This window comes from Electrophorus electricus, chromosome 8 (assembly GCF_041902795.1).
Source record: "Electrophorus electricus isolate QZ-2024a chromosome 8, ASM4190279v1, whole genome shotgun sequence".
NCBI lineage: Eukaryota > Metazoa > Chordata > Actinopteri > Gymnotiformes > Gymnotidae > Electrophorus > Electrophorus electricus.
Genome location: NC_137504.1, coordinates 25,472,501 through 25,485,000, shown reverse-complemented (window position 1 = coordinate 25,485,000; position 12,500 = coordinate 25,472,501). Strand labels below are relative to the sequence as shown.

The window sequence follows — 12,500 nt, the reverse complement described above, 5'->3', positions numbered from 1 at the left end:
TGGAAAGAAAAAAATATGCTGTTTTAGTCCAGTGATCAGGAGCGGAAAGACAAATGCAGCAGTATATCCGGACGCCAGCCTCAGATCTCTGTTATGCATGAGTGCTGAAATAACAGCAAGACAAATCACAGTTCCATCCGTCTAGGCAAGCAGCAGTTCTTCAGGACCACATAATGTAGCTCCTGTCCTTCCTCAGACACCGAAAACGTCAAACGCCAGAGAAGGATGCCAGGGAATCAGGGTGGCTAATGGACTAAAACTTCAGATTTTCATATAAAATGGGAAGAATGTATCTGATAGTGTTTGGTGATGCTGGTCATCATCATGTGTCAGCACATCAGTTTCAGTGCACTGCCCCCAGTGGCCCTGTCTATAAATTGCAGGCTTGTCTAAGTGCCTATCGTACAATATTCACCATTGCTGAGCGCATGTGAAATAGGAACATGTGGCCCTCAGCAAACAAAAAACTGAAAATACTCACACTCCTGCATGACTTTGTGAGGTACCACATTTACTGTTGAAGATTTGACTTCATTCCTAATGCCAGAAACACCTTCGAAAATCCAATGACCATCAATAGATTATCAATAATCCATGTGTAGCCACAGTGTTTACAGGCATGTATTCCAAACATCCACTGAATACACCCCAACCCCTGATATCATTAATCATCCTTCTCCCTGATCCCATTAGTGACGTCATTAATGCTACACAAGGTTGGAGCAACCTATAGTTGCTACTTTGTTCCCTCTGTGATGCACCCTTTGGACAGCAGAGACTTGGAGTTATCTAAATGCTAAAGTAGGTGACCAGACCTTGCCTTCAGGGCTGAGTTAGCACATAAAGTGCTATTTTTATAAATCCAGACACTCAGCATAATGGCTCTGGCACCAGATTTCACACTAACTTTGCATCAGGATCAGTAGAGATGCCATGAACCAATTCCCAGCTACTGGTTTCATCAAAGATTAATTGAGCATGTGTGCCCCCCCCCCCAACACCCCTGAATTCATAAAATAATTGTTACTTAAGGCGCTGATGCGATATAGTGTGCAACTTGAATTCAACAGAGAAAACCTGGTTTCAGTAATTAAGTTCCACCTACTCTGAAATTACATTATGACTTCTCTATGCATTTATAATTTATCCAAGCCAAAATTTTTAGGGTGTAAAACATGCTTACCTCATTTTTTTACATAATTATGCTTTGCAGAGTCACTTGTGAAGTGAACTGTGGGGTCAGCCGGTGTTTTAAATACTTTACATGTTCACAGTATGTCTAGACTTTTATTTTCTCTGCGTATGTTCACTCAGTCATTTCTGTCGGGGTGGAAAAGTGTTGAAATAACTTTTACAAGGTTCTCTTTTCATTTCATGTGACTAAAGTGTGACTACTAAACACTGAAAAAGCGACAGCTTTTTAAATCGCTGGAATGCCAGCACTCACATTCACGTTCTGTATAAAGCCATGGGGAGTGACATCGCTTCTCTCCCGTGCTTTCTGGAGATATCTTTTCACATGAGGTTTCCAAAACTACCATACAGTAAGCCAAGTAATCAGCCAAGCAATCTGACAATTTGACAAAAGTCGCATGCTGAAAATATGAGGAAGAAACTTGCCTAAACGTTATGTTTCCCATGGCCTTCCACTGGAAGAGAGGCATATCTAAACACCTGACTCAACTTTCCTGCAGGCAACAGACAGTGGCAGGGGGATTGGAATCACATGACTTCAGCTTGGTTCATCTCCACAAGAGTACATTTCCTTGGGTTTTCAAAAGCTATTCAGTGTTGGATACATTTGCAATGACAGATAAAGTATACTGGGGTTACAGTAATGTAGGCACCTTTTTTTTCTGAAACTGGCCCGTGGATGATTTATTATTATTATTTTTTTAAATAGGTTGGCCAAATGTGTTGGCATGGACTTCAGAACAAACATTACTGCTAGCAGCGGTGTCTGAATGTTACACAAGTTCAGCTATTAGCACAGGGCTGAGAGCCCCATCTACCAGTGCTACACGGTACACAGGTAGCAGCCAAGAGAGTGAATGTAGTCATTTTTCCAGACTTTCACACAAAAACAAAAGCTGATAATTACCGTGAAGGCAGAAAATTGCATATAGTGATGTCCCTGGTAATCATGCAGACCGCCATCTAAAAAGAGGTAAAGAAGAAATTGCACGGTGCACCAAATTGCAGGTTGACGGGGAGAAGAGGATGAGCCGGCTGTAGTGCTGACGCTGTCCATGGTTCTGGAGCTGTCTCGGTAAGGCCAAAGACTGGACAAACCACAGATAAGGTAAGATTTCCAGCCACTTTTACCCTGGGGTTATTGGTCTGTCCATTTGCTATTACTGTGCAATGTAATTACTCTGTGATGTAAATTCTAGCAAATATATAATAGTTTTATTACATAAAAGATGGTTATGATGCTGAGTAAAATTATTTGACTGTGATATAATACAATAATAAGACAGCTGGGGTGATCATATGTTATAATATGGGGAATATGCCATAATTTTCCTTCTCTACACTGTTTTGAAGTAAAATATTTGATGCTCTATGAATTATGACTGATGATTTAATGCAGCAATAAAATCGCCTTGTAAATGATTTTATGAAACAATCGATATTTCCCAATATATCAGAGGTTTTTTTTATGCTGTTGAGGAAAACACCACTTTAAAAATGTCAAGCAGGGTGCATTTTATGAGCTCTAATAACAACATCCTGTCTTAAGGTTGTGTAATTGCTTCACTTATTGCTATAGCACCATGAAGTTCCCTGATGTGTTTAAGAACTAATTCTCAGCTTGTGGCAATGATTCAAGCATGAATCGATACACCTACACCTGTTCCCCTTCCTCCACGAGTTCTGCAGAATGACACTTTCCAAGCCCTTCCGAGCTCATGGCATGAATAGTCGCCCTGCGTGTGAACAACTGGCAGCATTGACTCTGCAACAAGCCTGGCACTTCTGTCTATAAGCAAAAAGCCTAAACCGATGAAGGAAAGCATGGGAGTCTGGGTCTGACAGGGAGGCCACACTTGTGAGCTGAGGAGGGGATTCAAGAGGGAGAGTGAGAGCTGATTTATCGTCCTACCGGCCCAAGTAGAAACACACTCTAGATTGACCACCTCCAATTGAGAGCTGACCCCAGGGTCAAAGAGGAGAGATTTCATCAGCTTGCCGGGTGCCTGGCATCCCAAAGAATTGAACTAAAGTGAGCTTGCATCAATCTTCTAAATGATACGCCATTACAGGGGAGCTGTGGCCAGGCTGCTGAGATTTTCCAATAAGAGCGATTCCTCGCTATACAGCCACTTCCTGTAAGGCAGCAGTTTGACACTGCATGAAGTTAACCAGGATTACATTGGCCTTCACAGAGATCTGATTGTACGAATGGCAGTCTTTGACTGTTGCTATTTTATCGTGATTCTGTAAGTGACTGTGTGCTAAGATTCTGGTTAACTGTAATGAGAATCCTGAAAACAAGAGGATCGTTATCTTAAAAGTAATAATAATAATAATAACAATAACATTCATAATAATACATGTAAATAAAAAAGGAAAACTAATTGACAATGTTTTGTGGAGCAATCACAAAACAATAATTTTTCATAATATGTAATTTTCAGAATTCTTTTCAGCTCTAAATTCATCATTGGCAGTCCTTGTTGCAAATACATCTTAATTGATTTGTTTTGTTTCTGTTTGTGTGTTTACCAAAGTTTTTGTCCCTTATGAAGGAGAGAGAGGAAGAATGGGAGCGTATGATGATGGGTATGTAATCCATCAAACAGCAGATGAATTGCCTGTGGGGCTTTTTAATTTATTTCCCTTCCAACACTTTGAAAACTGTTGGCTCAGGCTATTCGAACATATTCATAAATCTTCCCAGATAGGCTCATGGCTTCTGGAAGAAGAGAAAGAAAGAATGTGTGTATGAGAGAGAGAGAGAGAGAGAGAGAGAGAGAGAGAGAGAGGGGGGGGGGGGGGAACACAAACTATTTTCCTTTCTATGTGGTATGGAAAGTTGCCATGTCTTTATCCAAACTGCCCTGTGTTTACCAACTTGGACAACTTAAAAGCATGAATTAAGTGAGGAATGACTACTCCCTTTAACTACAACTTAACCGTTAAATTCTACATTCATTAAATTTGCGTCTCTCTCCATGATCTGAGATTGTTCATAGATTCCACTAGTAGATTCAACAGTACATCTTGAGACAAACCAATGTCCTGAGGTTATTTGTTTATTTTTGCAAAAATTAAAACATGAGACAGAATCTCTCTGCAAAATTTGCATTTATTATATCTTTGGGGAAAAGATTATTCAACATTTTAAGATCAGTTTAAAATAAGCAGAACTACTAAATATTTTTAATTATTGTTGTTTATTTTAATATAGGTTGACTTTGAATTTGCCTGGAAAGCTGCAGTAATAAACACATAATCAACTTGTTTCTTGACATTAGTGTACTCTGGGTAAACACAGGGTATTCAGCTCCTCCATAATTTCATTCTTACAAATGTTCTAATGTAAATAGTTCCATCGGACTCCCCAGTATCCTCTGTGGTTCATCATTTGACGTAGAATGTTAAATGTTAATACGGCTCCTCCATTCCTCAGCCTTCCTAACCAACGGGCATATAGTCCTAATCATGAACATTATTTTATATACTGGGTTTCACTTAAGCCCGATCCGCTGCTATATCTTCTAAAGGAGGTCGCAGGAAGAGCAGTCCAAGAGGGTTCTGAGTATGAGAAAACGGCTAGAGAATGGCAGAATAAGATTGCTCCCGCTCGCTCACTGCACATAATGGCCGGTGCAGCCTTGCTCGGTGAGACCATCACTCGTATGTGAGCTGCAGAAATGAGCTCATCTCAGGCATTCTGCTCCACATGCCGCCATTACACAATAAAGCACGAGGCAGCGTTCAGACCGCCCGTAATTTAGGCCTGCCATCGTTCTGGCTCCGAGCTCCAGTGCGGTGCTGCTTTGATAGGTGAACTCCCTTAATGTCAGATTTTTTTTGTTTCCTCAGCATTTTAGCTTATATCCAGCATAGAGAATGCGATACCGCATCACACCCCTTGTTGCATTATCATTCAACGCTATCAGTGCTTCCCAGGCATGAAGATCACAAAAGCTCGGCAAAAAAGCGACTCCATGATAAGTGGAGGGAGGAAAAAAAGGGATTTTTGTATTCAAATGTCAGAATAAACACCTAGATGAAAGCTTCATCATACAGTGGCTGTCTGAAGTGTGCCGTGGGTGGTGGGGCTGCCCTCCCCTCCTGGAAAAATCTCAGACAAGACATTTCACCAAAATATCTGTGTCCTGTGGTCAAATAGTCATCTGTGATTAAAAAGCTGAAAACTCCATAGGAAATTCTCAATAAGTCTCGATGACATCACAACCTTCTAAAATAGCTTCTTCTTCTTCTTCTTCTTCTTCTTCTTCTTCTTCTTCTTCTTCTTCTTCTTCTTCTTCTTCTTCTTCTTCTTCTTCTTCTTTTGATTCAGGGATGTCAGATAACTGATAAACAGTGCTTGAGGATCTCTGCATGCATAGCTATGATCCCAATTTTTGCTTTCCTGCCATCTCGCCAAACCACAATTTGCCTGCAAAACTGTATACCTAATTCTAAATCACCCAAATGAATGACTTCACACAAGCAAAGCAATTGACTGTCTGTAAACATTGCAATCTACATGCTAACCACATACACACACATTTTCTATACTGCTCACGCCAGTTCAAACAGCGTGTACACAATGTACCCAATCAGTCTCCCTGGCAACAGGATGAGAGAATTAGTGCACTTCCCCACTGACCCTGCCCTGGTTCCTTCAGGACCACCCTAAGAGCTACAGCAATGCTGAGACTCACGGACATCAGGCGGACCCCGCTACCTCAGGGTTAGTAATGGTCTCCTGTCCCTGTTTCACTTCCTGTCTGACCTTGGCTTGACCAGGCCGGTCCAGACGGCCGTGTCTCCGAGACGTGCTGTTTTCTGCAGGTGAAGGTGATCAGCCTGCATGGCTGCCATGCTGAGAAGTCCATCTTACAGCTTAGTCTGTGTCAGAAGAGGTCGGGCATGAAACAGGTTATGAAACAGTGTGAGCAATATAAGTCTAATTGTGGAGCAAATCCAATTGTTCACACAACATAGCAAATGGGCACAGAAAGGTCATTTGGTTTCAGCTCAGCTTCCACAATAAAAGGCAAGGTGTCTTGAAAACTCAAGTAGAAGTCCTTTCCAAATTCGAACAAACTTGTGAAATAAATGTGGTTGTTTCCTCCGATTCCTGTTGAGCACATCTGTCCTCAAGAGAAGACAATATTTTCTAAAGTCTGCTGACCAAAACCAAATACTTTATGTGGCATATGGTGATTTCCAATGGAAAGTTATGCTGTTACATCATCACGTTGGATTTTTAACGTGGTTTTGTGTTCCATGCTGTGGCAGATCTCTGTTGTGTTCTGCTTTCACCAGCAACCTTGTAGAGAGTCACTGAGCAATGCTGGAGGGACTCGTATTTTGAACTGAAGGTCAGTCTTCGCAATCATAACTTCACAATCTGGCCTGTCAGTTCTTGGCAAGAGTCTGGCAGACACAATCTGGCCCCCGAACCCCGAGGCAACTACCACACTCATCCAGCCTCCCAATCTCTCACGACAGCATTGTGACACAGCAAATATAAACAGTACAATATGTGACCGCGGGATCTCGTCAGTCCCCTGCTGTACTTGTCTATCTAACTGCATTTGAAAACACAACAGCATTCCCTTACCATGCGTTGCTGCATAAGTTCAGGCAAAGCCATGCCTCTCCTGACTCTCTGAGAGACAGCACAGAGACCTGGAAAATCTGGAAGCACAATTCCATGAGCTTTCTAAAAGTGCCCAGCCCACAAACAGAACAATAGTGTGATAGCCACACCGAGCCAGTTCAGTGGGGAGTTATCTCGTGCAGATTAAATGACATCTGTAGGTGTAAATACAACCCTGGAGATTTTAGTGGGACCTCACTGAGCTCATGGCACCGACAGCCAAGGTGTCCTGCACAGCAGGTTCTCCCTGCAACTGACAAGTCAGTCCCATGGGCTGAGCTCAGAGCTTTTTCAACTCTCAATCCCAAGACCTCCCATAGCAGTCAGTCGGATACCCCACACCCCTGAGCTCCACTGTAAAATCATCCCACTTATCCTGACGAAATACTTTTTCAAGGAATTAGCAGGTGGACTGGCTCATTATCCCGAGAGGAAAGGGAAGCCATTTGGAGTGTGTGAGGACCACACTGGTTGGTAATTACATTCCCTTTCTCTGTTTTGCTTTCCACAAACATTCCTGTTTGCATTAGCACTCCTTCATGAGATCGAGCAACGGTAGCCATCACCATCCGGCTGATAAAGTCAAGCCATTATCTTTTTTTCTTCTTATTCCCTTAAATAACTGTTTTCCTTCTGTCGTTTATGTCCTTTTCCTTTTTTAATGTATCTTCCCTCCCCCTCTTCTCTGTGATTTTCAACTTCTTTATTGTTCTGTCCCGTGTGCAGCCGATCCGAAGGAAAGAACTCCAAGGCAATTTTATTAATGGCCACAACAGTCGCTTTCAAAGTGACCTTTTCTGATTTGTTAATAAATACAGAAGGAGTGGTCTGCTAACTAATGGCAGATGACTGGATCCTCACTTTTACCGCGATCACTCGTCCGTCTCTCCATTAAATCAAGTTCGGTGTCAGTCAGATGCGTGCACCGCAGCCGACACTTAATTTCAACATGCACGCCACATACCAAAATGCTTAATCAAAACCAGGCGCGGCTCATGCACTACTACCCACGACTACCCGCAAAATGTCATGCAGTCTATTTTTTTAAATGCCATGCCAGGCTCTTTTGCGTCGGTGGTGGTGGGCTTCCTGTGTTATTACCCACACCACTTTCACGTGTTCTGTTCCCACCCAGACGAAGGCACGCAGCGCCTGACGACCACAGCTACATCTTGTGTTACATACCAATCTGTCAAGTGCCACCGCACTGCTAGCCAAGCTGACATATGACTCTATTGTGGGGTTTCAGCCCCAAGGACCACCAGCGAATATAAACTTGACCGTGAGGGGGGCAGCATGGGGGATTGCGCAGTCAGCAGCGATGACGCGTAGCAGGAGATCCTCTGCCTTTGTGCTGTCTCGGTAACCCGACCTTGTCATTACGACACGTCTGCGAAAAGTGACTAGACACGGCAAAATGTGTGCCGTTTCTTGTGCAGTTTTGAGGCCAGTGATAAAGTTACACAAAGTAAAAGCTATGCAACTGTTTGCGACCATGCTGACACACACCTGGTTGTTCTGGGTTTTTTTTTTTTTAAGTTGGAAGACCTGCCGGTCATCCGCACGCTGGCAGCTCTGACCCAGTTCCCGTCCCCGAGAAGATCAAGAACATTTACTGTGATTTCACCCGCTTCACTCTTTGTCTTCTGTAGACATAAATGTCCAGTTTCCAGTTCAAAGACCACTTAAGGAACTCTCATCATCCCACCATATGCAAGCACAATTTACATTAGCTTTAAGCCTTAAACTTTCCAGATGGCTGACCTATATGACTAAAAACCACCATGATGATACACCTTGTCTTGTCTTGTTTATAGTACTTTTAAAAGAAACTTAATGACCGTTAGCATCAAAGGATATTTTTTTACCAGCTGTTACCTAGTTCAGAGAAAACTATAAGAGAGAATACTTAGAGATAATATGTGAAGGTCAGATAAAAGATGGATGAAGTTTGGCTGCTAACAGCTTTGTGCTTTCATTCTTGCACTTTAAAAGTGTGAATTGTTGCAGGTGCTAGCAATGAGCATGCATACTTCAGGCAACGATAAAAACGTATATTGGTTGAAACGTGTACATGGAGAACTTAATGGAGAATACGAAATGGATAGCACGGCATGTGCTCCACATGGCCACATATAGTTAGCTGTGTCGATATGGAGCAGCAGGACCTGTGGAGGTGATGGAGAAAAGAAAAGAGTCTCCTTCCCGAGCCGCCGATGTCAGTGTGGCAGACATGTCTGAATAAAGTCTTAAACACCTGAAGGTCTTGATCAGCCACCAGCCAAAGACACTTGAAAGTGTGTATGGCAGACAAAATAATTACCCAGGTTCATACAGACACAGCAATCTCTTCAGGGAAAGGAGGGTGAAATCAAGTCTATGGGAAACATGTATAGTGGGAGAAAAAAAATAGCACAGACAATTTTCTCGGCCACCTCTGCAGGGGCTGAAAGCAATACAAGCAGTTACTAATATTGCAGTGTTGTTACTTGTTTTTAATTCTCTTTTCAAATCTGACAGACAGCGGGCTCTTCGACTGTTTGGCAAATCTAACAAGAGCACAATTACTGCACATTCACCTGATAAGTCGGTTTTTTCTCATGCTGTGTCTCTTTATGACATTGCACTGTAGAACTATCATTCAGCTGCTTCTCTACACCTTGTAGTGTGCAGCTGTAGCATTTAAATGCTCACCCAGTCACTCGTATCCATTTCACTTTGCAAATTCTCTTCATTTTCTCTGTAGCTCAACGTTTAGCAGCCCAAACATCCCAACAGAAATAACACAACTTGACGAAACGTCGCATTTTCTTGGTCTAATAAGCGTTAAGCGTGATACGGTTAAGTAAACGGGCGAGCCTCTCGGGAAGGCGTGGTGCCGAGGGCCGATCTGGGGCCTACCTTGCAGGTGGAGCTTGCTCTCTGGGCTTTGCAGGAGCACGGAGCTCACAGAGTCCAGGTTGTCGTATGTGCTGCAGCCAAGCGGACCTGTACGTGTCTCCGTTACCTGCACACACAAGTGGAACAGATGAGAAACGCGTCCCTCCGCCCGGAGAACACCCTGCGATGCCAGCAGAGCGCATACGGAATGTCAGCAGCACTGGAACCTTAATAAACGGAAAAGAATAAATAAACAAAATGACTTTGGCAACACGGCATACTTTATTTATATTGTGAGCTAAAAACTGCTGCTACTAATTTAAAATGAATGATTACATCATGATTCTGCTACGTGTGGGAAGCCAAAGGGTGTTATAGAGAGGCTCCATGCTTTAAAATGATGCTGTTCACGTCTGCATTTTATGATGAAGGAGAAAAAAGCATTTCTCATCACTCTAGAGAGCTTTCACAACAGAAGTTTCTAAGTGCCTGCTTTCACATTCAGGATGACGGGCCCCAATGGCTTCAAAGGCGCATTTTCCTTTTAAGGAGCATTGGAGACTTTACTTTATATCATCTTACAAAAAGGTGAAGTGCTAATGACCTTTTTCCTCAAACAGCTTTTCTCTTCTTGGATAATAAGTTAGCCTGAGAGAGACGGAGTTACTTCCGTTTCTCTGTCCAAACTTTTACTCAGTGGGTTAATTAGGCAATTCAAACGTAGCACTAGTCTCCATTTAGCATTTGGCTATAACGTAGAGATCCTGACCAAATAGATTTTCATTGGCTCCTTAATTAATGGTTGACCACCACCAGTTAAGACTGATCTCACCTTTCTGTCTCAGGAGACTGGTTAAAATCGTTTAAAAGGAAAGAGGTAAAATCCTTGACATTTATCAGAGTTGAATGCTCTTTGTCTTTATTTCCAGAGCAAATCCCTCACCAGACTATCACAGAACTCACTCACTTTCTTTAGATTAAAAGCACTCTTCTAATATGTAAATTTCATCATACCAAATTTACCGACTGACACTTGAACAAAGAATTATTTAATTTATTCACTGGCAGTTATGGAATTCTGGCTACAGAAATCTAACTTGCTGCTGCAATTTAGAGAAGCTCGGACTTTGGAAATTCTTGAGAAATTGAACGTTTATCATTATGCAGTCTGCCATCCTAGCTCCACCCTGCTCTGCCTAGCTCCACCCTGCTCTGCCTAGCTCCACCCTGCTCCACTTTTCTCTGCTCCTGCTTTGCCCTGATCCAGCCAGCTCGCTCCTGCTCTCTCATCAGTGCCTTTACCTCATACCAAGGCCATGTGATTCAGAGTGACACCAAACTGAAACAGTGGCACATGTGAGTCCTGTTCTGCATGACCTTCAGACGAGCATAACCCACACATAGGTGTATGCGACAAGCCAGCCTCTATCAACCTTAACACAGCGGGGGCAGAAGAGGCTGTCTGTCTGTCTGTCTGCATTATGAGGTACAGCATAGAGAAGGTCACAGAAGAGCATAAGCCCATGCTCTGGGGCGGACAACAGAACGACCTTTGCGTGCTAAAGCCCGTCAGTGGCTAAAGCCTTTCTGTGACACACTTTATGTGACATAAAATGGGCATAATCTTTTAAGTCGCAAGTCTCTGGAGGATGATGGACACACACACACGCTCACACTCTGTCTCTCTCGCTCTCTTTCTCTCTCTCTCTTTCTCACACAGACACACACACACACACACACACACACACACACACACAGACACACACAGACATGCACAATGGTCCATCTGATTATAGGATACTGCAAATAAAAAAGGAAAGGAAATCTGTGCCCTAAGACAAAAAAATCAATGGACATTTAATCATTATGAATCTTCCATCATTCTGTCATTCTTCAAAGCTATGGCAGTGCTAAAATAACTATCTAAATTTTTATTATAAAATATCTTTATTCTATATTATATTGCTAATGTTTTACATTAAGGTTCCACTAACTAATAGTATTTATAGCATTAGGTAGCATTAACAAACTATGGTTTTCAACATAAATGAACCATAAGTATTATTAATAAAGTAATTAACACTTGTATTAAAGCTGTCCAGTGCTGCCCACAGGCAAAGAGACTATGATGAATTCTTGTAAATGACTGAGAAATAAATAGGCAGTGTGGCGTAACTGCACCAGGTAATGAGACGAGAAGGAAGGACACAATGTGTCTCATTAGTCCCCAACAATCCACATGATTTTAATTACTTTGTTTACATTTTCTATAGCTTAATAATGCAGAAGTTCACTATGGTTTGTTATTGTTAGCTAGTGCTGTAAATAGCGTTACTTAAGGACTTTTTAATGTAAGGTGTCACCATTACATTTAACAGCATAAAACAGAAAACCAAAATTTGGCTACCCAATGCCAACACTGTGTTTGAAGCCAAGGCTTGGCTGTGGGTGGGAACTTTAATGTAATGTGTCACCATTACATTTAACATCATAAAACAGGAAACCAAAGGAAATTTAGACCCAAATCTTGTTTTAATAGTGGTCTGCGCTGTCCAATAAAAACCACCCTGTCACACATGAGTGTGCTCGTTTGATGCTTTTAGGGAATGACAGTCTGTCAGAGTTAGTCACATACAGGACATGGTGGAGGCAGAGTCTTCTCTGGAACTGTTGTTGTGTCATCTTCATGCCTCCTTTTGCAATTAACAAATCCATTACAGAAGGATGAACAGAAAAAAAAGACTTTTAAAAGAGCTAATATGCCTAACTGCAAATC

The 12,500-nt window shown here is 42.2% G+C and overlaps 1 protein-coding gene across 6 annotated transcripts in view; it reads right to left on the bottom strand.

Annotated features, from left to right (window-relative positions):
- brinp1 (bone morphogenetic protein/retinoic acid inducible neural-specific 1) overlaps nt 1-12,500 on the bottom strand; it is a 91,642-nt gene that overhangs the window by 22,194 nt on the left and 56,948 nt on the right. For all 6 annotated transcript variants that reach the window (XM_081719758.1, XM_081719757.1, XM_081719762.1 and 3 more), the window contains one exon: nt 9,746-9,851. In XM_081719758.1, the coding sequence (XP_081575884.1) occupies nt 9,746-9,851 (106 nt within the window). The remainder of the gene's footprint in view (nt 1-9,745; nt 9,852-12,500) is intronic.